Source organism: Sebastes fasciatus, chromosome 15 (assembly GCF_043250625.1).
Source record: "Sebastes fasciatus isolate fSebFas1 chromosome 15, fSebFas1.pri, whole genome shotgun sequence".
NCBI classification, from domain to species: Eukaryota; Metazoa; Chordata; class Actinopteri; order Perciformes; family Sebastidae; genus Sebastes; species Sebastes fasciatus.
The window spans coordinates 21,335,061-21,359,785 of record NC_133809.1 but is presented as its reverse complement, the minus strand read 5'-3'; the positions used below and the strand labels follow the sequence as shown (position 1 = coordinate 21,359,785).

Below are 24,725 nucleotides of genomic sequence, written 5' to 3'. Positions count from 1 at the left end.
CTGACTTCTCAGATAGGAGGATAGGAGGGAAAGAAAATGAGAGGTGTGTTTTCAACCGCTATGCAGAGCAGATCTGGGTAGGCTGTGGGAGTGAAAGAGGGAGGGAGGGTGAGAGAGAGGGAGAGGGAAGTTACAGCTCTCTACCATTCCCTCTCTGACCTGAGGAACTGAAAGGAAAGAGAGAGAGCTTGAGATGGCTCTTGGCACAACTCAGTAGCCAGGCACAAGCGGACACCACAAGTGGACCAGAGGATATTAGTGGATACTTTACTGCTTTAGTGCCTTTTTTCTCTAGGATTACCCTTGGTGTGACTCCAAACCTGGGGGCAACACAACAGCAGGTAAGTCTCCTGAGTTCCTCCTAATGAAGGCATTCTTGTTCTCACTGCTTATGTGTGGGAAACAGCCCAAAGACAGCCATGTGCTTCTGGCAAAGTATCAGCTGTTCTGCTTTCAGACTGAAATACAGGAAAAACCTCTCAGGTGCTGCTGCTTAAAGCTGTCATTAATTTATGAAGCTAATAAAGAGCATCGCTTGATAGAAATACGCTTGAGCTGCGGTTACTTTGCTGCACTGTATGAATGAAACAACTCTTTTCCTGAGCAACGTACTTAATTCAGCTCATTTTTCAAATGATATGGATTTTCGACATGTTGCATTAATTACTTGCCCATGAGAAGACAAGGGGCCACTCTTGGTGCTGTTAATGGCAATACAGATTTGGCATTGTGTGACAGCGCATACAGCAAAGAGAGAGTCATGAATCAAACATATCTCAATGAATTACATCTTATATTGCTGTATGAATAAGACCATTTAGTGTGAAGGCTTTTGTGCCCACAACTTCGCCCAGACAACAGGGGATGATATTGAGAATGTAGGAGAAAGAGAAGTAATCCATCTGCACTCGTATAGAAATACACATGCAACCTTTTCACTCAACTTCTCACATTGCACCTACACACCAAATACAGTACACAAACTACTGCCGCCACTGCTTAACATTGCAAAGCGTCTGAGGCCTCCGCGAGCTGCAACAGGATGACATCTTTCATCCCCAATATTTATGGATCGCGCTGACGCCAAAAATGAATGCCATTTCATCCGCATGAAGTCATCCGCCTTTCGGAGGAGACACATGACATGGCTCCTGCTATAGCCGCCGTCCATTTGTCAAGGCGCACATGACCTCGCCTCGGCGAACCTGAAAAGAAACTATGAAATGTGTCTCGCTTTCAGCAAGGGAATCTAACGCAGGTGTGGCTAACGCTGCTGTCAAAGATCCTTTCTGTCAGGGGGCTCTGTGCAACCTCTCCCTTCCTCCCACCCTCCCCAGCTGATGTGGCCTCTGTGCACTCAGTGATATCACCACTGACACCAGACAAAGAGAGCCAAGATATTACTCATTAACATTTTTGCGCCCGTTCCAGCTTTATCTAAGCTCATCCTCTCTGGCTCGGCGCATGCCCTGCAAAGTCTGTGGGAGCTCAATCAGCCTAAATGGCCCCTCGCAAAAGACAGATTTGTGAATGTTGACTGGGCAGTTATCGGTCGCAGCTTGTAAATGAATCAGTCTTACTGTAAATCAATAATGTGCTCCCTGTTTGAACTGAAACCAAGCTGGCCAAGCTTGGGTGTTTGCCAAAGCAGCATTGATTTGAGATGCACTAAATGTGTCACTGGCTTACCTCATGACATTACTGTAGCTCTATGTCACTTGGGTGACATGGAGAACTCGAGCGAAAGGTTGTTAAGGACGAACTGTAGTGTAACTGTGAGGTGTAGTGTTAGCTTGTGCATGAGAAGGTGAAAAGGAAGGCATTTATTTTGTCGCAACATTTAGCAGTTCCAGTGTTGGAAAGGACATGTCATTTTGTATTTGCACAAGATGAGAGGTAATGCTGTGTTTCTGCATGAAGCATGTGGCATGTGCAGCATGTTTTCAAAGAATTGCTTGCCACTTAAAGGGGACCTATTACGCTTTTGTGTTTCTTCCCTTTCCTTTAGCGTGTTATATCTTTTTTGTGCATGTAAAAGGTCTGCAAAGTTATAAAGCAAGTCCACACCAAAGGGAGTTACTCTCCCCCACAGGAACACTGCTCCTGAACTGCCTGAAACGCCTTGATTGAAATCCTGCCTTTACATCCACAATGAGGTGATGTCACCAAGTAACACATTTGCATAATATCTGCCTAACGGTTGGTTTAGCACGCCCTCAAACAAAGCTAGTTAGAGCGGAGCTGGAGCGGAGTCCGAAGAGTTTCATTCGATTGACCAATCGCAACAGAGTGGACCAGCTGACCAATCACAACAGACTGGGCTTTTTGGAAGCTCAAACAGAGCGTTTCAGACAGGGTGAAAATAACGTTATGAGAAAAATAAAGGATTTTGTTTTTAACATTAAGCATGTAAACATGTTCTAGAAAAAAAACAAAATACAAGTATAAACCGGAAAATGAGCATAAACGGCACAGAAACGGCTTCATACAAAAGGATTGTGTCTTTTAATATTACAAATGCATTGCTTGCATTATGCTACACCATTATGGTTTCCTGCACATTATCAACTCAGTGACCCCATTCCTTCCTGACTGTGCTATGCATGTGTGTTGTATGTGCATGCCTGTGTGTGCATATCAGCAAAATCGTGTGAGGTTGTATGTCTATGTGCATGAACATAAACACAATATAGTGGGAGGTGGAGCTCATTGCTGCCAGTAGTCGGTGTCTTCCCCGTTACGTCTGGTGGGCCTCAACAACAGCTGTCACTGACACATGCACAGCTCCACTCGTATAAGGGCCTCTAGTCTTGAATTCCAAAAATGCAGTTTAGACACATTTGGATATTTCGCAGAACAGTCGTACTTATAAATCATGTTGCCTTAGTTTAAAAATAAGTCCTTAAACGCCATAGCAACTCAAGATCGTCTCAGGATCATTTGATACGTAGCGTACAAGATGGCAAAATGCACTCGCTATTAGCAGTAAATTGGTTGTTAATTAGTTCTTGACATGTAGTAATATTAGAATGGTGAGATCACTCACTGCACATACAGTAGGAATATCCCGAGTGTTGCAAATGTTTCTGGTTCATCTAAGCTTAATAGGCTAACTGTTATTTTTCTTTTAGTACATAAATCATGCATTGCACGGTTATATCTTTCTCAGAGGGAAAAAAATAACTTTGGTTTGATGAAAGAAATTTTTTTTTGAGGGGAAGTGGTATCATCATGACTCACTTCCAGTGAACTGTGATGATGACAGCCACACAGAGATCTCATCTGTCTTTGTTTATTTCCTGAAAGCACTGAGATAAGGATGACTGGTCTTAGTGGTTGATTGTCCCTGACTAAATATCACACTGTAATTTCACACGTCTGTTAGTGAGATGAGTTCCCAGCACCCAATGCCATTTTTTTCCCACTACTTTATGTTTGTCCCACCTGCAATAATGCATTTCATTGTTTTTATAATAACTATTTTTCTCTATGAAAAAGGGTAAACAACAGACAAAAGAGCAGAGTCACAATACCAACACAAAACAATACACATGCTCATCTACAAAACTTAAATGGGTGTTGGTGGCGAAGATTTGGAATGGTGCGGTTAACCAAGCTTTACATTATCATTCCAAACACTCCAGAGTGTCATTTGTTTACTAGCGGACATGAAAGGCTTACTTTAAGGCTTAATCTCCTGGCCTCTAGGGTCCAACGCAAGCTAACAAACACATATTTCAACCTTACAAAGTTCTCAAGGTTGATGTTGAGGTTGATAGACATCAGCAGCAGACGTTACCATTGCACTGGAGTTGTGTTTCTCACCACCTGAGTTAACGTCCAACAGTGGATCTCCTTTTTCCGTTGTTTTGGTCTCCACCACCTCCTAAGACAAAATATCTGGGTCATTAGCTTGCTCGATGTTTGTCTTTCTTTACCAGCATGTTGCTAACTTTGTCTAACATTTGGTGCTGATTTTGATAACAAGACCAAGAGTCTACAGCCAGCTTTGTAGCCGAACTACCTCCACACTAATACCTTTTTTTTTTCAAATGCAGAACTTTTGCTATGTTTATAGCGTCCATACTACACCGGCATCTTTTAACCCCTTAAAGAAAGACTTTTGAAAATGCTGCTGACCCTGTTTTAGTTTGAAAACTCCGGGATTGCGTTTTAGGACGGGTGGAAACGGAGACTTTTGAAAGCGATGGCGCAAACACATATGTTCAATTCCTGATGGGGTATCATCAGTCACGAAGAGTCCTCCCCTGATTCGTCATGCCCCTATTACCTGACCCTTTTCCGGAAGAAAACGAAGAACATCAACCTTCACTATGAGTAGTTATTTCAACATGGATAACAAATTACAGGCGTTACTGACCTTGCTGTCTATGCTCGATTCATTGTGTAAAAATGTCAACGTCTCCACTAGCTTACATATCACAGATGTGTTTTATTTTATCCAATTTCATTTCTAGGTCTTGCATGGTCACCAGCAGGAAATTCCTTCAAAGGCAGAATGAGTTGGATTTGTCAGTTGCAGTTTGTTAACACAACATTCACAGTTGACCCCTCCTCCCCGGCTCAAGATGATGATTAAGAGGGATTCTTTTTGTATGAGTCTGTACTTTTTTTTTTTTAGGAAAATTCTTTTCATTCTGCCTTTGACACACAGGAAGTAATAAATTGAAACCTTGGAACGAAAAGTATATAAAAAATAAAATTTAAAAGGCAGTTTGATTGATAATGGTCATCCTTGCTGCTAAAATATTTTATTATTATCTCTGCCTCTACCAGCCACTAAGAAGATAGGATTGTGGAGTGTCCATTTAAAAAGATCTTAATATACAGTCAATGTGACATTAAGTTACATGAGCAAGTGACAAAGCTTCTTCGAATCTTTGAACTGCAAATGCAATGAAATGCCTCTAATATACGTGTGTCATCGGCATAACTTTGAGCAATATTTCTTAAACCTGCTGAGTAACCACTATAATACTATAGTATTACTGTATGCTATAGGAGTGCCATGAAAACAAAGAGGCTGTCCAATCTAAACATTGCATTTCATTGATGAAAACCTCATAATTGGCATCCCAAAAGGCCTAATATTACTTTCTTCTATACGAGGACCCTAAAAATTAGTAGTCAGAAAAACTGATTAATTCTGGGACTCCTGGCCAAGACAGAAAAGTCAATCCATGGAATTCTGATCGTTCAGACGAGACCTCAGACACATGACCAACCCCATGACATTGTACTATATCTGAGACCGCTTCATCCATATGTTGTCTTGCTGTTTCTATTCATAGAACAGTTAGAACTGGATCTCTTCCTTGATCTCCATGCCGTAAAGCTGATATGCCATTGGTCCAGTAGAACCTGGTGCTTGATACGTCGGTGTCCGTTTACAGACTCTCAATAGACTAAATAAATGCTGTTGCTATGGATATTAACACTTAGAAATAATGGATGTGTTCATTTTTCCGATCATGTATATTAAACTACAGTAATTACGACGGATGGAGGTGAGTCATGTATTCCAGCAGCTGCACCCATCCATATGCTAAGTGACAGTATATTGTGTGACTGCATACAATATGCATTAAAGTCTCCCATGCACAGCATGTGTACATAATGTATGACCCAATTTAGAGCATGTTTCAGCTTGTAAAGATTTGCTATCACATGAGTTCATAAAAGTAAATCAAAGTGAATATTTAACAAACTGCCACCAGCACAACTATCATAAATATCTTATTTTATAAGTGACTGATTCAGGAACTATACCTGTGTTGAGCAAGTAAGCCATGAATGTGAGAAATGATATGTAGAGGAGTACCAACATTCCTCTCAGTTGGCTCATTAGTGAACTGCTGAAGCTCCAGTAGGCTCCAGTGAGAGGATCAGGTTATTGTGACATCAGGAGAATACTACAAGATGAAACCCACCACCTATGCTGACATTTTGCTTCAGTATGGCATGCCAGTGTTTGAATTATTGTCGCCATGAGGTATTAATAGAAGCCATCATTACACTAAGACAAGCTGTAAATGCTTGGGTTTTGTCCATGGAGGCTCTTTAGATAGCGGTATCGCTATCTGAGCAGAAAAAGCCTCTCATCCTTCTCTGCCTAAAGCGTCTTTATTTTCCTATAACACGGCTGCTACGTAAAATCTGACCCCAGAGGTCACTGGTCGTCTATGGCTGATACACGCTGTCCATCAAAATCCCAGAACAGACTACAGCTTTGTACCCTTGCAGGGAAAATAGGTGCTCACAAAAACTTTCATTATCAGACGGATTGACTCGTAGCTTCGAATCTCATCATCCACAGCTACAGTTTTGATTGAAATTCCTATACCTTGGCGGGCCGGTGTGTTTTTCTTGTCAGGACGGAAGAGCTTCTCGAGCACACTGCATTTTATCAGTGTCCTCTGACAGAACAAGTTGCCAAACGCTTGCATGCAAAGAACATTTCCCACTCCTTATTTAGTCACATTGGGTTTGTGGTGTGAATGTATCAAACTCACTGAAGTCATTTTTTCCTATAACATGTTGCATTATTTGCAGCTGCTTTCCTCATCCCTCATCTCTGGCAAATGAATTTGGCTACGAGTCAGACTTCTATCGCCAGACCTCTCCCCCTCCTCACTTTTACTCTCTATGTGAATATCACAGACGAGCATAATGTTTAATTGCCAGTATTATAGCCTGATATTTCAGGAGATAAAGTGTATAAAAAGACGAGTAACATAATATAGGTGTTACTGTTGTAGGGCTTGGAATAGGGTTACCAGACCCCATCATGCGGACATGCATCACATGAAGGGTTTTAATTCAACCTATATGCACAAAATTAACACCCACCCATCTTTTGTATTATTAAAGTGGCAGTAGGCAGAATGTTTTTGGCATCATTGGGCAAAAATTCCATAATAACCTTTCAGCATATTCAAGTGTGGGAAAGTTTGCTCCGGCTGGTGGGCGGTGCTTGGTATTTCCTCAACTGATCTCAACTTGGCTGCCGGGTCACAAACGTTCTCATTTTACAGCTGAACAGTACACTACAAGATGTTTCTGAAAACATTTTATACGAGAAATAGACATTACAGTAACAGAATATTGATTCATATTTGATCAGCGCTGCCTAGTTTCACCGCTTGATCGGAATTTGCGAGTGATTGACAGCTGCTCAGAGATGGCAAGGCTCCAGCTCTGATTGGTTGTTTTCCTCCGGTCTGTGAAATCTTGCAGATGCTGTTAGGAGCATGATTTTTTTCTAATGCACTACTATCAGGATATAGTGACCGTTTTATAAGAATAACTTTTTTAATCATAATTGCTCCATTTCTACCCACTGCTGCTTTAAAGCATCACAAATATATTTTTAATGAATCAATTAATCACTTGAAATGTCAAAAGGTTAGTGATAAATGTCTATCAAAAGCTATGAAAACCCACGGTGACAGCTTCAAATGTCTGGTTTTGTCCGACCAACAGTCCACAACCCAAAGATATTCAACTTCTTTTGCATAATTAAACAACTGAAACATTTAATTGATTTTCAAACGGTTGCTGACTAATCTTGTATTAATTGACTAATTAACTCGTTGTTTAAATTCTTAATCACGGTTCATTGCTGATAATGTGAAGTTAATTTGACGTGTGTTACAGCCTATGCTCCCAATGTGGCGGCTACTAAAGAGCACTGTATTCTTGTATGAAATGCTCGGAGTAAATGGAACTTCAGACCAAAGATAAAGGTCATAGTGAACATCAGTGGTATTCACTAACTTGCTGACCACTGACAACATTTCATAGCCTCTTTTTTTTACTGTGGAATGGAGGCATGTGTTCTGTTTGGGCCTATAAATACTCTTATATGTGACAGCTGGACTTGCCCAAACCATGGGATAGATTTGGGATCCAGCTTTAAATTTAGGCTCAGGCCTTGACTGGGGCCTCGCTGGCTATCATCCCACCCTTTCATATTAGAAGACACTATGGAATTGGATTCCTGGCAATCAGTAACACTGTGCCGATGGTTTAGATGTCATGAATGTGTGTGGGCATTGTGGCGGGTCGGCACAGACCTCAGAGTAAAGACCTATTGTCTGCCAGCTCTCCTTTATTCTCCAAAGAGACAACTGGGAATGTTGCATGTCAGACTGGAACGCAGGACACGTGCCTTTGGAATCTCCATTTGTTGCTCCGGAGAATTCACTACAATCAGGACTGCAGTGACCGGTCAAGGTGGATCCGACAGTGAAGACATCGTATGGATGACAAAGGCTTGTCATCAATAGGGCCTGTGAAGTTGTAGTGATTACTATCTCCTACAGCTGTCGAGGAGAAGTTTTGTATGAAGCGCATGTGGAAAGTTAGATTTATATAATTGAGTCCTTTTAATGAAACTTAAAGCTGCTAAAATCCATATTTTTATATTATCAATGGATAAAATGTGTATTGCGAAAGATGTTGTAGAGAATTATCAACCAGCTCTACAGCTTCAATCAGTTTTACAGAGCATTTTAGCGTCTTTCAGCTGATTGTTTTGTTTTTAGAGCCCACAACTTTACTGGCTTGATTCACCCTCGCCACTCTCGTCAATTTTTCTTCCGAGCGAAAAAGCTCGAAAACCAACTATGAGCTAAGCACCAGCAACGTCAGACAGGCAAAGTTAGCAGCCCATACATTTAGTGGAGCAGCTAAGAGGCAGATATTTCCCTTGGAGTTGGTTGAGACCAAACCAGAGCTAAAAGGCGAGTATATTAGGCTTAGATTCATCGGCTGGACATTATCCGGACTCCAAATCAATGCTAATGTTGCTCCATGTCTGCTCAATAATGTAGGTAAAAAGGCAATTGGTTCTAACACATTGGCCATATGAACTTTATAAGCTAAAAATAAATTTGTGTTGTATGCTGCCACCAAGAGGCCCAAACAAAAATCAATTAAGGCAGATTTTAGTAATGTGTTAGAGGTTAGGATGTAGTCCAGTCACCACAGGAAGCCCAACATTTAGAGAAATGTGTTTATTACTATTTGCCACAGACCTCTGCAATAAATCAAACACAATATTTGTGTGTTGATGTTGGTCGTTTGAGGAAGACAAAGTACTTTGCATTATTTTGCAAGATTTTTGTGGAAATCCTCTTCACTTTATGACCTCTAATACATTCATATTGGTCAGTTTAATACATTTGTATCTTATTTATTTCTTTTATTTAACCTTTATTTAACCAGGGAAGTCAATTAAGGACAAATTCTTATTTACAATGGTGGCTTGGCAAAAGGCAAGGCCTCATAGGGGAAGAGTGTACGGGGTAAAAAGATAAAAACAAAAAGGTAAAAAGCATCAAGCAATTACATAAAAGAAATGCAGACAGGCACACAATCAACGGACAGAATTGCTATTTAATAAACTGTTTACATACAAGTTGAGCTCTCAGCTATAACTGCACACACACACACACACACACACACACACTCTCTCTCTCTCTCTTCTGCTTGCCCTGTTGAACTCCAGTGACACCGCAAAACAAAGCGAGCTGTTACAGTAGCTTCTCTGGGTTTTCATGGCATCAGCCCAGAAATTAAAAATAAACCTGCTCTAACTCAGTGTCAACCATTTTGTCGCCAGTCCTCGGGAACTCTGCCCGAGTAATTTACAGTAGTGCACATGTCTGTGTGTTTCATCACTCTCGTGCCCCAGCGGTGCCAGTTCTAATGCCCTCCACCACTGGGCATTTCACTGCTCATAACTCTCTGGCACCGCTTGAATGGTGGGATGAACACTAATAAGCGCTCGCGTACGCTGCTGTGCTACGACATTAGACTCAATGATAGTGAGGCCACAGCTGAAACTAATAGTTATGGACAGGAAAGAAGGCACTGAAATTAATCTCCAGTTAAGAACCAGCTCTCATTGCAGCCAAAGTGCACTCACTGAACTCCCACAACTAAGATAAGGGATGTTCTTAATGTGTTGGTTTGAACTGAGAGATGCATTCGCTGTTATCTTGCGCGCAACCCTCTCATGTGCTCAGGGTCTTTTTCCTGGAAACAGAAGCGATTGGTTTCAAGCATCATTAGAATTCACTCTAGTCTGAACTTTGCTGACCACTTACAGAAGAAGATAAACATTTTTCCTGATGTGAACCGAACCTTTGATAGACTCACTTTCAAACCATTCAACGTTGCGTATAGAAAGTCAAATTCCTCTTCTATAACAGCACATTCACTTTTATCACCTTGTTTTAATCTAGTTAGACTCATGCAAATGCTTATTTGGGAGGTATTGTGTGCGTACATATATCGCAACATATATATATATATATATATATATATATATATATATACAGTGTGCATGCACAGTTGGTGTGTTTTGTGTATGCTATTGCATGCAATCCTGTGCTTAAGAGAGAATGACATTTTGGCGAGCTCGCTCAGGATGTCTCAACGCATGATTCAGAGGTCAGGGTGCTATGACATCACCACCATGGGTTCTACGGCGGGGATTTTGGGGCCCGGGGGGGGTTTCTGTTTGTAATTAAAAAGCAATGTTGATGTCATATCTGAAATCAATCATAAAGTGCACTTGCTCAATGTCCCGAGGCTGTTGTTAGAGAGCTTTAACACACACACGCGTGCACACACAAACATATAAAACACATTCACAAGGCAAACACACCTCTATCCTAATGACCTCCAAGGCGTCTTTGACCATTTATTGCAGTGATTCCCAACCAGGGGTATACTTGTTCAGCTAATTAAAAAAGTATCCACACATTTTGTGTTAAGGAGGAAAAATACCCTTACAAAATTAAGTTTATTCAAGTGTGCTATTCGTATACTCCTTTTGAACTTAAAATAAGAGAGTATACTTTCAGTTTACTTTTTATGTACTTATCAGAGATATACTTAAGTATACTTGGCTCATACTGACAAGTATACTTAAAAGTATAAGTATACTTGGCTTATAGGCCTATACTTAATCTTTTGATCAAGATATACGTAAGAAAAGTATAATTAAGTATTCTTGCCTTATAGGCCTACAGAAAAGAATATTTGGTTCGTAGTTGTGGTTACTTTTTGATAGTGTAGCCTATTAAAGTGTGTGAGAGTTTGTAAAAAGATGTTTTTGATATGAATTTACTTCAATTCATCAAGTTTTTGGATTATCCGTTCACCGCAGAAACATACGAGACACACATTTTATTATTATTTTTTTATCTCGTCACAAATCATCAAGTCAAATAACAAAGGGAGCAAGTCTCTTTATGTAATACATAAATCATTGTCTAAGTACTTAAGTTAAGGTATACAAAGTATACTTTCATTAACTAAAAAGCAGAGATACTCACAAGTACTCTTTTGCAAGTCCAAGTCAAGTTTCAAGTCTTTAAACAAACAAATAGGATTACATTAACTGGTGTGATGCTGATGTGGTGCTAATGCTGATGGTTAAATGGTTGAAATAGTTAACTAAAAGTAAGAACCGTAGAACGCCGTGACTGACCAATCAGAATCGAGTATTCAGTAAAGCCGTGTAATTATGTTAAATAACATCCACTTAAAAATCATTCCAAATGAACACATTTGGAAGATAAGAACTCCTGACATAGCTGTGGGGCTATCAGACAAAAAAGGTTGGGAACCACTGACATAGCACAGTACAGTACAAGCAAACAATACATGTATGTACTAACTCCTAAATGTTATTCTCCTATAGCTCACTGTATGTTTAAGTAATCAAACACGCTACAGGCCACCTCAACGTGACGTGTGTCGTTACAAATGATTAATGTAGCAAAATTAAATTTAGAGTCTGTCATCAACAGATTTATTTTCAGGACCCGGACAAAACGTTTGACTCAGACTTTTAATGTCAGCAGAGAAGGTTAAGACACCCAGGAGTGCCACAAATGTGTTTCCAGACCATCAACACTCAGCAGGAGATACACAAGCCTTGTGAGAGAACGGGGACGTGTCAGGAATGCAACACACAAACACACACACAGTGCTGGGTCATTGTGGATATTTATCCACATATTTATTTTATGTTACATATAGGCATCCAGTTGTAATCCTGTGTATATGTACAGTATGTTTGTGTTTGTGTGAGTGCACATGTCATTGGATGAACGTGAGCGAGTAGTCAAGGCCAAAGTCATAAAACACACTTTAAATTGTGACCATACATCAACACCATCTGTAGTATGACAGTAGACAGATGTCCAGAGGACAACCTTCAATTGAAACTAGGTGGTAAAGTGGTATAACAAGACATTAATGGCATGAAAGAGAAAGTAACATACTGTAACAAGATGAATTGTGCAAAAACACAAGAATGGTACTTTTTGCTCCAAAAAAAATAAATCGTGTTTCCTCTGTTCTTGGTGCAGGTAGAAGATGAGGTCCAAAAGCAGCGGGGTGGAGAGCCCGGCCAATGGGGTGCTTGGGGTTCCACAGGGTGACCCTGACATCAGCCAAGAACCGGAAGTGAAGAGCCTGAAGGCCAAAGTTCAGCAGAAGGAGGGTGAGGATAACTTGGTGATCTCTGACAAAGAGAAGCTACTCTGTGATTCCCCCGAGGACGGAGAAAAAAGAGCGGATATCATGGATCTGTCCAGCAAGGATATGCTGAAACTGCTGGGGATCATGGAAGGAGAGGTTCAGGTGGGTTGGCTGTTCTCTTTGACCTTTGACCTGCTGTAATAAGTAAGGTACAGTATGTGCAATAATGAGGGAAAGAAAACATACCTGTGAAAGGCATTGTGACTGAAACACAAGGCCAGTTTGAATGGAAAGTGCACATGCTTTCATTGGGTTAAGTTTGACTGCAGTTTTATGCGCAATAGCTCTATCTTGTGGTTGAAAATGGCAGTTTGGCAACACATCATTTCTCACATTTGCATGTCTGGGACAAAGAGTCTCTTCAAACAGGTGTCCAGATGGAGTGAATACACACTCTTCCAACTCAAGTCACATAATGCTGTATCATTTGTATATATCTTTATATTTCTGTGTGATTTCAGGCCAGAGAAGATGTTATCTGCATGCTAAAGTCCAAACAGACAGTCCCAGAGGACCTTGAATCACGTTATGGCTCTGCGGCCCCTGGTTCGGCCCTCACGGCCCTGCAGAGGGACGGCTTCATCACGGGCAGTGAGCCGCACGACCACAGTGTTTACCAAAAGCCTATGGTTGAGGTGAGTGAGTCACAGCAGTTAAATGTTGAAAATCATCTGTTTAAATATTTAGTTGGTCATCAATTTCATGTGACATTCCTCAACACCTTGCAGGAGATTATTGGCATGTTTAAAATAAAAATAAAGTTTAGTTTTTATGTGTTCATGGTTCTCCTGGCATGTGTTTGTGTGTTTCCCTGTGTGGCTGTGATTGTGCGTCTTTTTGCTCTTTCTCAGCTGGAGCGTCTGCAGGAGAAGCACAAGGAGACGTACCGGAGGATGCTGGGTCAGTTGCTGCTCGCTGAAAAGTGCCACCGCCGTACCGTCCACGAGCTGGACACAGAGAAACGCAAACACGTGGACTACATGAACAAGAGCGACGACTTCACCAACCTTCTGGAGCAGGAGAGAGAGAGGTGAGGAGGAGAGGAAGGAGGGAGCCGGGGCCACACCTTTAACACATGAAATGAATTCCTAAAAGTGTACAAACTTACTGGTCAACTACATTTCTGTGGACATACAGAGTAATGTCCAGTTACTTGAATTATCATTTGGTAACTACAATAAATGACATGAAAAGGTCATCAAACTAACCCTTTATGAGATGCATATTAGTCTACTGGTTGGTCCACAATGATATTCCTGATGTAAATTTGTAAAGTTACACCTTCCAAATAACTTTTTGGCTGCTTTCTTCCTGCACAATATTTCAAATATTATTTTTCTAAACTGGAAGAACACAAACAAATGTCTATTAGTGAGAGAAATAAAAAAAACTGAAGCAAAAATAGAAAAGAAATCTTTAACCCTTCACCAAAATGCATGTGTACACACTAAAATACAATTTTTTGTCCACAGCATTTGTGTAACACAGTTCAATACACATTAAAATACAGAAAAATAGCAGCTTTTGTAATACTGACATTCTTTTTCATCATGAATTTAACTTTGATATGGAGGGGAAAGAAGATGACATTGATTTTATACTGTATAGGTGGTACCTTAAGGAAATATTTGATGTCAGTATCTACTAAAACAAGCAGTATTGCATGTGGAGAATTCGCCAGCAAAATAAACCGGAGAAAAAAGTGGATGGAGTGATGGTGAAAGGGAAACAGATTGATGAGGAGTATAGAGTGGCAAAAGAGAAAGAACATGACAACATGGCTTATAAAACCAGCGTGGAACATATAAAGCATGAGAGGTGAGAGAATCCAGGGTGAAAAGAGCGGCGAAGGAATGCGCGGACATCTGAGAATGTGTGAAAGATGGCCTCATCAGCCAAGTGAATAAGGAGGGAGAGGAAGAGGAGATATGAGGGGGGGGGTGGCGACTACTAAAGTGATAACCCTCACATACCTCCGTTTGCTGTGGGAAAGAGGGAGGTCAGGGGTGGTGAGGGGAGGAGACAGGGTGGAGGAAGAGGAGGAAAAACAAGTGAAGGAATAAAGGACTTTGACAGGGGCAAATCTCCCATGACATCATCTGGGGAATGAAGTCGTCACTGAGGTTGCGACCTGGTCAAGAGAAGACAAGGGATTGAGAGAGAAAGAGGGACATACATGCTCTCCAACACTGGAGAGGTGATGATTGCATCACACGTGTGTGTGTCGAGGGCCCCACAGTGAGTGTGAGGATGTGCTCTGAATGCGTATGAGAGAAGAGGCCCTACTAATTAAAATATTTCCAGATGAAAGAGTTTGATTGGCTGTTGGGGGATGTATTCTGTCTGTCCATTCTCACACCCTATAACCCTGAGAGATGGGGATGCATTAATTTACTGTACATGTAAGTTAATATGTGGTGTGCTATAGTAGTTTGCCAACAGGCACGATAGCAGGACTGAGGGGAAGTAAGAGAGAGAGAGAGAGCATCTGGCGTACTGTATATATAGTCAGTCATCTGTAGAGCAGACTACAGACCACTTATATATGCTGCATTTCATGAACTGTCAAAACTTCAAACGGCGGAGGCGCTGACTACCTCTCTTCCTCAAGCTTTTACTGCATGACACAGGAAACAGACCACGGAGGTTAAATCACACTCATGACAGCTGAGCTGCCACCACACGCCGAAAGAGAGGGTGGGGAAATGAACAGCAGACGTTTAGCTTATAGCTACTCCTTTGGCTGGTTTCATGAGACAGGGGAAGAAGAAGAGGGTAGACATGATTCAAAACATTTCAATGAAGACTTTGTTCTTGATTGTAAATCAGTGTGCACACACGCCTAAATTAAGTCATCTAGAGTGAAGTTGGGTGTTTTATGATTTCAATATGTGTGCAACTTACACAATTTGGGTTCGTAAGGTTCAATACATATGGTCTGTTGACTGACATTCAACTGAACTTGACTCCAAAATATATCTAACCTGAAGCTAAATATATGCATGAATGAGCACAGAGGTAGAGCAGAGATAAAATCAGGAGATTTTCACTTTGATGTACAGGCAAATATTGTGCATTTGACCATCTGAACAAAAGTCATTTTGACAGTGCAGGTGAGCCTTTAATATAGTAAATAGAATAGTCTACAGCCATGGTAGTGGCTCTGCTGACATGCTCGCAATAACAATGCTAATGTTGAATGAAAGAATATCTTTGGAAAAATGAATGGCAATCCAGCCACCTTCAGTCTGGACAATAGACTGTATATAACAAGTGAACGTAGTTACTGTGACGTCCCTCATTGGTTTGTGGACTATTAGTTTGGCATTTTGGCCGTTGCCATCTTGGTTATGGCAACCAGAAGTGACACAAGAGGGTGGAGCTAAGTACAACCGAACGCTGAATAAAACGTTTTTAGGCGACCAAAATGTTACAAATAACTTCCATGAACTGAAAACACACTGTGAAAAGGTTAAAGTTCTAGACGGAAACACAAACAACTCCCAGACGTTGACAATGTTGTGGTAGCGACCATAATTCACTAAATGAACGTCATGTTGTATTGAAGAAGACTTGAAACTAGCGGTTTAGACCATAAACTCATGTTTACAATGTTTACTGAGGTAATAAATCAAGTGAGAAGTAGGCTCATTTTCTCATGGAGTCGCCCCCTGCTGGCTATTAGAAAAAATACAAGTTTTAAAGGCACTTCCTCATTGGCTTGCCCACTGGTCTGGACCAAAATAGTACACTAATCGACCGACTGACATTGTCATCCCTAGAGCCAAGCTGCTTACATGACTAATAACAACAAAAAAAAACATTGAATGTAACATAATCAAAACCTTTAAACATTGGAAACAGTAAGCCAAGGCTTCAGTTTGAAGCATATGGAACAAATCACAAGTGAACTACCACTTAGCTTTCACTTAATCCTTGGTTTGCATGCAATGACCTCCTTCTTATGCCAGGTAGTTTCCAACAGGTTCCTTGGCTCATACCCACGTCGTCCTCAGTCACCTCACAGAGAGGGTCAAAGGGATGAGCTCTGCTAGGTCTTGATCTGTCAGCAGCTTCTATCTGTTGCCGTAGAAGGAAACAAAATGGACATAGGATTCACGGATGAGCTGGCACCAATACGCAAAACACAGACAAGCGCATAATGTGTGAAAACAGATTAAAAAAATGCACAAAAACATGATTTCTTTGCACGAATATTGAGCAAACGCCTACACAGAAGCACATATCTCCCATGTCAGGTATCTGTTTTGACATTCACTCTCTCAGGTGAGAAGTGTGTCATCATCTCGTCTCTATCGATGTGATCTCATCCCACCGTCTGGGTGAGAGTGAAGAGAGAGAAGTCAAAGGTCTTGTGCCAAACACCTGCAGGAATGCAGAGGATGGGCACAGGAGTTTCTGACTGGTAGCGATCAGCCATTAACACCCTCTGAGACGAGAAAGCAATTTATATGTCAAGAAGTTAAAATATTTAAGTGGCGTGGCGGTATGTGCAATGATTAACGGAAGAAATCGCCCACATGTGAAGTCACGCACACACGATGAAAATGCAGACCTGAGACTGAAAACTAAAATGTTTGTTTTCTTGTCATTTTAAAACCTTTGCGACAAAGACTTCACATTATTCCACCCTGTGTCAGCAGATCGTGTGTGTGTGTAGACCTATTGTGGTAAATAGCTTGCTTCTGATTTCTCTCTTTTAACACCCCATTAGTCTTGTGTACTGTACACTATCACGGTGCGCTCTTGCTTAACGCTTAGTGCTTTTTCTCTGTCAAGAGAGGTCATTACTGTACAACACAGTGTTTTGACAGCTTTTTGGCAGTTCATGTCTGCTTCAATCCCCGGCCTCCTGACACAGGGGGGCTGCAGTGCCTCTGAGCAAATTCCCCAGGAAACATGGGATGAGATGTTGCTCCATGATGAAAAAACATGTTCTCTCGTGGATGTTGGCTTATGGATTGCACCTGTGGAATGAGTTTTTGTATGTTACACGCACATTTTAGTTGCTTAAAAAGTTGAAACCCTGATTCAAAGAACTTTGTTAAACCTACAATGCACTTGAAGGATTGGATAGACTGTATACAGCCAATTTAGTCCACTGACCGCTGGAGCCAAATACCTATGACATCATGACTTTGACCTTTGCGTGGAAGTAATTTTAGAGTGCCAATTTCTAGGGTATCAGTGACTGTTTAAGTATGAATTTTAAGAGCTGCACTCTGAGATCTGGATGGCTCCTTCGTACAGTAGCCAGACCCACTGATCCCACTTGGCAATGGAGGCTGCTGGTAACATGAATCAATGTAGATGTTTACTGTCACTTACAAAACTGACAATCAACATTTAGAGTTTCAAATTCAATTCATTCACAGAGATGTCGGTTTGTGAAAACCATGGTTCATTATAAGATTAACTGTACAGTTCCATGCAAAAGTCAAGGCATAGCACTTCATAAACCTATTGTCATGGTTACATATCCTCCCAGATCCTCTTTACCTCAAGGGAGACATCCAACTTGGCCATATCTGCTTTCCTCATCACATGTAGACTTTGCAAGGAACCCAGTTCAAGTCCAGTTTCCCCCTCGAGTGGAACTACAGCAGACGTTCCTCTCCTGTACCAGTGAGATTAGAGCTTCCGGTCTGCAGAGGCAATATCCTCTGCGCTTTAGGAAATGGAAATATCATTTAATTTGCAGCAAACTTGTACTGAGCTTGATTTTGTCTCAGAAAAATGTTAATATTTCTTCATTCTTTATAATAAATTTCTTAACTTTATGGTATATTCTTCCCCTCAAACATGCCATGTTTTATGAAAGCATGAAAATTAGGGGGGAGTTTTGCAAAACACTCCTCCTGTGGGTCCAAGGGTCCCACCCCCTTCACAGTGTCCCAAGCAGAGCAGCACACACACTCTCTTACACACATCCCTGCCTTATATGGATGAGGTGACATCACTCACTCGAGGTCCGGTGGTGCTCCACTGTATTTATTCACCTTTCATTGTCCCGATAACATGCCAGGAATGTGACGGTGGAGGATCTGTGGAAAAGGAGGCCCCCAGTTGCTACTTCTTATGCGTTCTCAGTGGATTTTGTAGAATGGCAGAAATGTTTATATGCTGGCTGTAGATCATCCATAGTGGGTAAGTTTTAAATGGGGCTTGTTGTAAAGTTTCTGAGGTGTTGTGACTGCATCCACAATAGTGGATATTGAACATGTAGAGCTGTTGATGCACAATCTTCTTTGTTGTGCTGGTGCCTACATTAATTTGGTTTATTTTGCAATGCAAAAACTGTCCCTGTGAGTGTAAAGGGAGAAGATGCAGCTTTGCATTCAATCTGCTTTGCATGTATTTTGTTGGAGCAGGGAGATGAGAATGGGCATGAGCAGCATAGAAAGAAGCTGAGAGAAAAGAAGACCACTTGGTGAGGGGGTGTTAGTTAAACTTTCACTAGCAAGTTTGTGTTCTTAGTCTCTATCCCAACAACAGGGATGGAAATAGCAGGAATGTTTGGGAGTTGTAGTGTTAATCTTTGCAAGTTTTCCCTTTTGACCTTATTGCCTGTTCTGCATAGTAGCATTGTATGTATGATCTTTCTTTTACTGCACAATATACTGTGTATTATGGTCAGTTGTTCTATCAAATTCTGTTTTTGTCTCAGATAGAAATAACTTCAAGTGTTGAACTCAAATATAATATTTTGTGTGGTAAAATGGTCAATTACTAGATATCTGTGAATAATAGTTTAAATATGTTTAATGCAAAAAATTTATCTTGGGTGTGTGTGTTTTGAGTTTATAATTTCCATAAAGGGAAAACATTTTGACACTCAAACAAGTCTTATAAAATGTCTGTAAAGAATCGGGATTATCACTCACTATCATCGAAACATTAACTGGGATAAAACATTGCATCCTGGAATAGAAGTTATTCATATTTCCATGACACGATGGCAAACACAGACACAATTGGTGGCTTTGAAATCAATACAACACCAAACTAATGCCTTGCCTTTGTTTTTTCCCTTCACGTTTTAGACTGAAGAGGTTGCTTGAGAACGAGAAGGCCTACCAGGTAAAAAAGGAAAAGGAGCACTCTAAACGTCTGGCCAAGGTGCGGGAGGAACTGGTCAAACTGAAGTCCTTTGCGCTGATGCTGGTCACTGAGCGCCAGCAGCACCTGGAGCAAATGGACCAACAGAGCCAGCGGGTCAAGGAACTCAGCCAGCAGCTCCAGCAGTGGGAGCAGTCACTGGGTGAAGCCAAGGAGCGGGCTCAAGAGGATGGCCACAGGGTGCTGAACCTGGAGGCCGAGCTTAAAGAGAAATCTGCCAAGCTCACCCAACAACATGAGGAAATGAGCGCCAAGCTGGCCAGTCAGGAGATCCACAACCGTCAACTTAATGGCAATCTTTTAGGGCTTACGCATAAAGTGGAGGAGCTAGAGGAGAGCAACAGGGCCTTGAGGAAATCGGAGGAGGAGCTGCAGGAGCTGAGGGAAACGATCGGCAAAGGGGAGTCCGGCAACTCCAACTTGATCACCGAGTTGGAGAACTTGCGGAAACGGGTGCTGGAGATGGAGGGAAAGGATGAGGAGATTACCAAGACTGAATATCAGTGTAAGGAGCTCAGAAAGAGGCTACAGGAGGAGGATAGTAAGAGCAAAGACCTCAGGCTGGAAGTGGAGAAGCTCCAGAAAAGAATGATGGAGTTAGAGAAACTTGAGGGTGCCTTCAGCGTGAGCAAGGCCGAGTGTGCAGAGTTACACACCGCTCTAGAGACAGAGAAGGGCCTCACCCAAGAGCTCTCAGATGAAGTCGTAGCTCTCAGGATCCGTATGAAAGAGGTAGAGTCTTCTGAGCTGAAGTTAGAGAAGTCCGAGCTAAGCCTTAAGGATGACTTGAGTAAGCTGAAATCATTGACTGTTGCTTTGATGGAAGAAAGAAAGACCCTGATGGAAAGAATGAAGTCAGACGAGAAGAAAAAAGAGGATTTGAGTAAGATGGTCACAGTTGAGCAGGGTAAAGTTATGGAGGTGACTGAGAAACTGATAGAGGAAAGCAAAAAGATCTTGAAGTTGAAATCAGAGATGGAAACCAAAGTAGAGACTCTAACCATAGAAAAGGGGGAGCTTAGCACTAAGCTAGCTTATGAAAGTGATAAAACTAAGGATCTTAGTTCTACGGTCAGTCAAATGAAAAAGAGGTTAGATGGGTTTGAGCAAGCAGAAAAGCTATCGGTGAAGAACTCAGTGAAGTGTGAACTGGGAAGAATGTCTGACCCCGTCAAAAGAGAAGACAACAAAGTTAAGGAGCTAACATTTGAAATTGAACGCTTGAAAAATCGTCTCAAACAACTTGAAGTAGTTGAGGGAGATTTGATCAAGACGGAGGATCAGTACGACATGTTGGAGAAAAGGTTCATTACGGAACAAGACAAAGCCAACATTCTTTCCCAACAGGTGGAGGAAATGAGGGGTCAGATAGCACGAAACAAAGCAATCGAGAAAGGAGAGGAGGAAAGCCAGGAAGTAGACCTCCGACACCGATGCAAGAGAGAGGAGGTCAAAACCAGGGAACTGCAGGCGGACGTTGTAGCCCTCAAGGAGAAGATCCATGAACTGATGCACAAGGAAGATCAACTTTCTCAGCTCCAAGTGGATTACTCTGTCCTGCAGCAAAGATTCTTGGAAGAGGAGGAGAGGGCCAAGAACATGGGCACTGAAGTTTTCCATCTCACCAAAGAGTTGGAGATAGCAAAGCGTCACAGTCGAGCATTGAGGCCCAGTTTGAATGGGAGGAGAATGGTGGACGTTGCCGTGACATCCACTGGAGTACAGACAGAGGCATCGTCCAGTGGGCCAGCAGAGGAGGATACCCCAGCTGTGTTCATCAGGAAGTCTGTTCAAGAAGAGAATCACATCATGAACAACCTCAGACAGAAGTGCCTGAAGAAGCCAACAGAAAAGAGTGGTGTTGAGCGTTGCCCTTCATCTAGCAGCGACCTGGGTGTGAAGAAATCTTGGATTCCCTGGATGAGGAAAAAGGACAACACCCCTCAAGAGGCCAACGTGGGGAAGCATTTGCACATTAATGGAAGTCACATGCCTTCTGAACTGACCGTGACCCAAAAGCAAGGACAGTTACACATCCGCGTAACACCAGACCACCAAAACAACATGGCCACTCTTGAGATCAGCAGTCCCACTGCTGAGGACGCTTTCTCTAGCTCGGCTCCCCTCAGCCCTAACCCATCTCAACCTAAATCCAGAATCACAATCATTCCCACCTACTCTGCTCCAACCCACAAGAGAAAGTCCATCATTGGACCTCATGGCCCTGAAAGAGCCAAGTCTCCAGTCACCATCACAACGATATCCAGAGCCAAGTCTCCAGAGAGCAGCCGAGCCCTCTCCCCTGCCTCAGGAAGGCCCATGTCCCCTGTCTCTATTACGACAGTGAGCACTGCTATAGTGCCTGAAGCATCTTCCTCCCCAGAGCCCCAGGAGATGACCATGGGCCGAGCTGTGTTCAAGGTTACCCCCGAGAAACAGATGGTCCCAATGCCTATACGTAAGGGCCACACCAACGCTAGCATCATCACCACCACTGAAGATAACAAGATCCACATTCATCTAGGCAACAGCATGTCCCCAAAGATGGTAGTCAGGCCGGTGACAGAGAGCAAGGAAATGACCTTATCAACTGGGACAGTTTTACGCTCACCCCGCCAAATCACAACCACGACTACCAGGACCACACAGAGCAAAGTGATGAGCACTATCACTATATCCCCCGTTACATCCGCCACTTCCAGACCCACACAAAGCATGGTAAGTTTGGTTTAGTTTGTCCATTCTTTGAGATACCTGCCCAACAGCAATTTACTGTAGATAATCCACAGATATTACCACTAATGGGTTTTTCCAACAGAACGCAGTTTGCGCTGGGTTCAACGCTTTGCTCAGCGTAGCGAAAAGCCATTGTTGTGAAAGCCATTGAGAATAATGGGTTTCAGAACGCAGTGGTGCCGTTGCCCAGTTCTGTGTGAATGGCCCTTTACAGTTAATTTGAAGTACTTGCTACCAAAGTAGATTTGGTAAAAAGTAGTACAGCTGAAAATTCCATTCACTTCCATCATAGTGACCCTGAAGCACCTCTGAACACGTTATATCTCGTTGTTTATTTGTATCCTTTTACTGTAGGGTATGTACCAGACTACATTGAGTACAACCCCCCTGTAAAACGTATAAATTGTCCTTTTTGCACTTTTTTTTTACAGATTAAACAGACAAGATGTGTTAATGTGTTATATATCTAGCTTTAGAGGTGATTGTAAGATTTCATTACCTTCAAACAGAGCCAGGTTAGCTGTTTCAACCTTTTTCCAGTCTGGGTGCTAAACTAATCTAACCAGCTGCGAGCTGTAGGCTTATATATTTCACGTAGATAAATTAGAGAAGTATTGATTTTCTTGTGTAACTCTCAGACAGGAAGTGAATAAGCTTATTTCCCAAAATGTCAAATGTCAAACTATTTCTTCAAGATACATAAAGTCTTGGTTTTATATCATGTGTAACTCATGTTCACCAATAGCTTCATTTCTAGAAATGGGAGATGAAGTAACACTGTTGGTGTTTCAGTGGACCTTATAAATATGCTCTTTGTGGATCAGATAGCGTGACAGAAATGGTCCTATGGTCAGGCCTCAGAACAGCAGAGTTAGCCTAATGATGTGGCATTTTGCCACTCTGCTACAGTCATGCTGTAATTTATAGTTGTTACACAGTGTTTACATTCACAAACAGCCGTGCAGGGCTCAGTGCCCTCTGGCTGACACAAAACAGCCTTGCACCAGTAACAACACACTGAAACCATAGCCTGGACACGGTGCTCACCCACTTGGATTGTAGTGAAAGAATGAATAAATATTTACATTTTTCATTCGCACAGTTCCTACAGCGCATAATGATCAGTTTACACTGTTTAGAAATTCAGAATTCCCTTTTTTTCCTGTAATGGGGTTTACCTCTTTTCCATTATTTACTCTTTATGTTCCCCTCCAGTGCTCCAGTGTCTTTATTCTCCTGCCTGAGAAACTGTACTCTCTCTCTCTATTGTCAACAGAGTGGGCACGATGCCCAGCCACCTCGCACAGGGCTGACCCGCATCCCAATGTCCAAGAGCCTGAAGACGGGGAAGGCCGTGCTGGGATCTCTGGGGATCTCGGGCGGAGTGAAGCTGGAGTCACGAACCGAGAGTCAGTCTATGAGGATAGAAGTTAAAAAATCGACTGTGAATAGCAATACGTTACAAAATGGAGGAAAGGCCTGATTGACATAATATAACCAACAAAATACTCTAAATATGGTGCTTCTATAAAGCTCTGATGTCCCTATACAACTCAGCTAGACATTACAAGACACAGAGGCATTTTGTAATTAAATAAGCCATTTGAATTTTTGTAGTCTTTTGTACTGTCTCATATCCATTTCTGCCATTTAGATGGAATCATATTCTCTGTATTTACAGTGTGTATTGCGATGGACATTTGGGTTAAATATTATATCAGACCGTGCTGCTACTAACTGCTTCTTGCTTTGAGTGGTTGTCTCACATATAAGGAGTTTGTTGATAATATTTTATAAGGACATGTTATAAGTCATTATACTTTTTTCAAGTAAATTATGTTTATTTTTTTTCTGTAAAGGATTTGTACTGAAAGGGGTTTTGAATAAATGTGTTTTCAAAGGGTAGTGTGACATGCTTATTTATAGGCAAATAAGAAACAAATATGCAGCAAAGACAGAGAGTGGATTGTGTTCAGCTTTGCAAACTGGCCAGATATGTTGCATCATGGGACTGTTTCATGTGTGTACTTATAGTAAGTCAGGCTTTTACAGCATTACATAGTCAGTACTCTTTCAATCATCTAGGCAGTGCCTATACATCCAGACCAAAGGAATTGCTCCAGTTTTTTTCACTTTGTTATTTCAAGTCTATTGGAGCAAAAGCACAATGTATTAATTTATATTTGTGATCTTTAGCAAATTTCCATATAATTTTTGAAAAAGTGAAACTGTTATGCTTGTGTATGGAAGCAAAGAAAGGCCACAAT

The 24,725-nt window shown here is 41.6% G+C and overlaps 1 protein-coding gene across 1 annotated transcript; it reads left to right on the top strand.

Annotated features, from left to right (window-relative positions):
• The first annotated feature begins 90 nt into the window (after nt 1–90).
• LOC141783250 (filamin-A-interacting protein 1-like) lies at nt 91–24,363 on the top strand. The gene is made up of 6 exons (XM_074660427.1): nt 91–341; nt 12,411–12,684; nt 13,044–13,217; nt 13,434–13,612; nt 19,647–22,440; nt 23,735–24,363. Exons 2-6 carry the CDS (start codon nt 12,418–12,420, stop codon nt 23,939–23,941), a joined length of 3,621 nt encoding a protein of 1,206 aa, XP_074516528.1. The 5' UTR covers nt 91–341; nt 12,411–12,417; the 3' UTR covers nt 23,942–24,363.
• Nucleotides 24,364–24,725: the final 362 nt, after the last annotated feature.

What these genes read in the sequence shown, in the direction of transcription:
- LOC141783250 (XM_074660427.1), top strand. Translation starts at nt 12,418, where the DNA reads ATGAGGTCCAAAAGCAGCGGGGTGGAGAGCCCGGCCAATGGGGTGCTT. An exon ending in CTGGAGCAGGAGAGAGAGAG is followed by an intron (nt 13,613 to 19,646) that starts GTGAGGAGGAGA and finishes TTCACGTTTTAG; the next exon opens with ACTGAAGAGGTTGCTTGAGA. An exon ending in CCAGACCCACACAAAGCATG is followed by an intron (nt 22,441 to 23,734) that starts GTAAGTTTGGTT and finishes TATTGTCAACAG; the next exon opens with AGTGGGCACGATGCCCAGCC.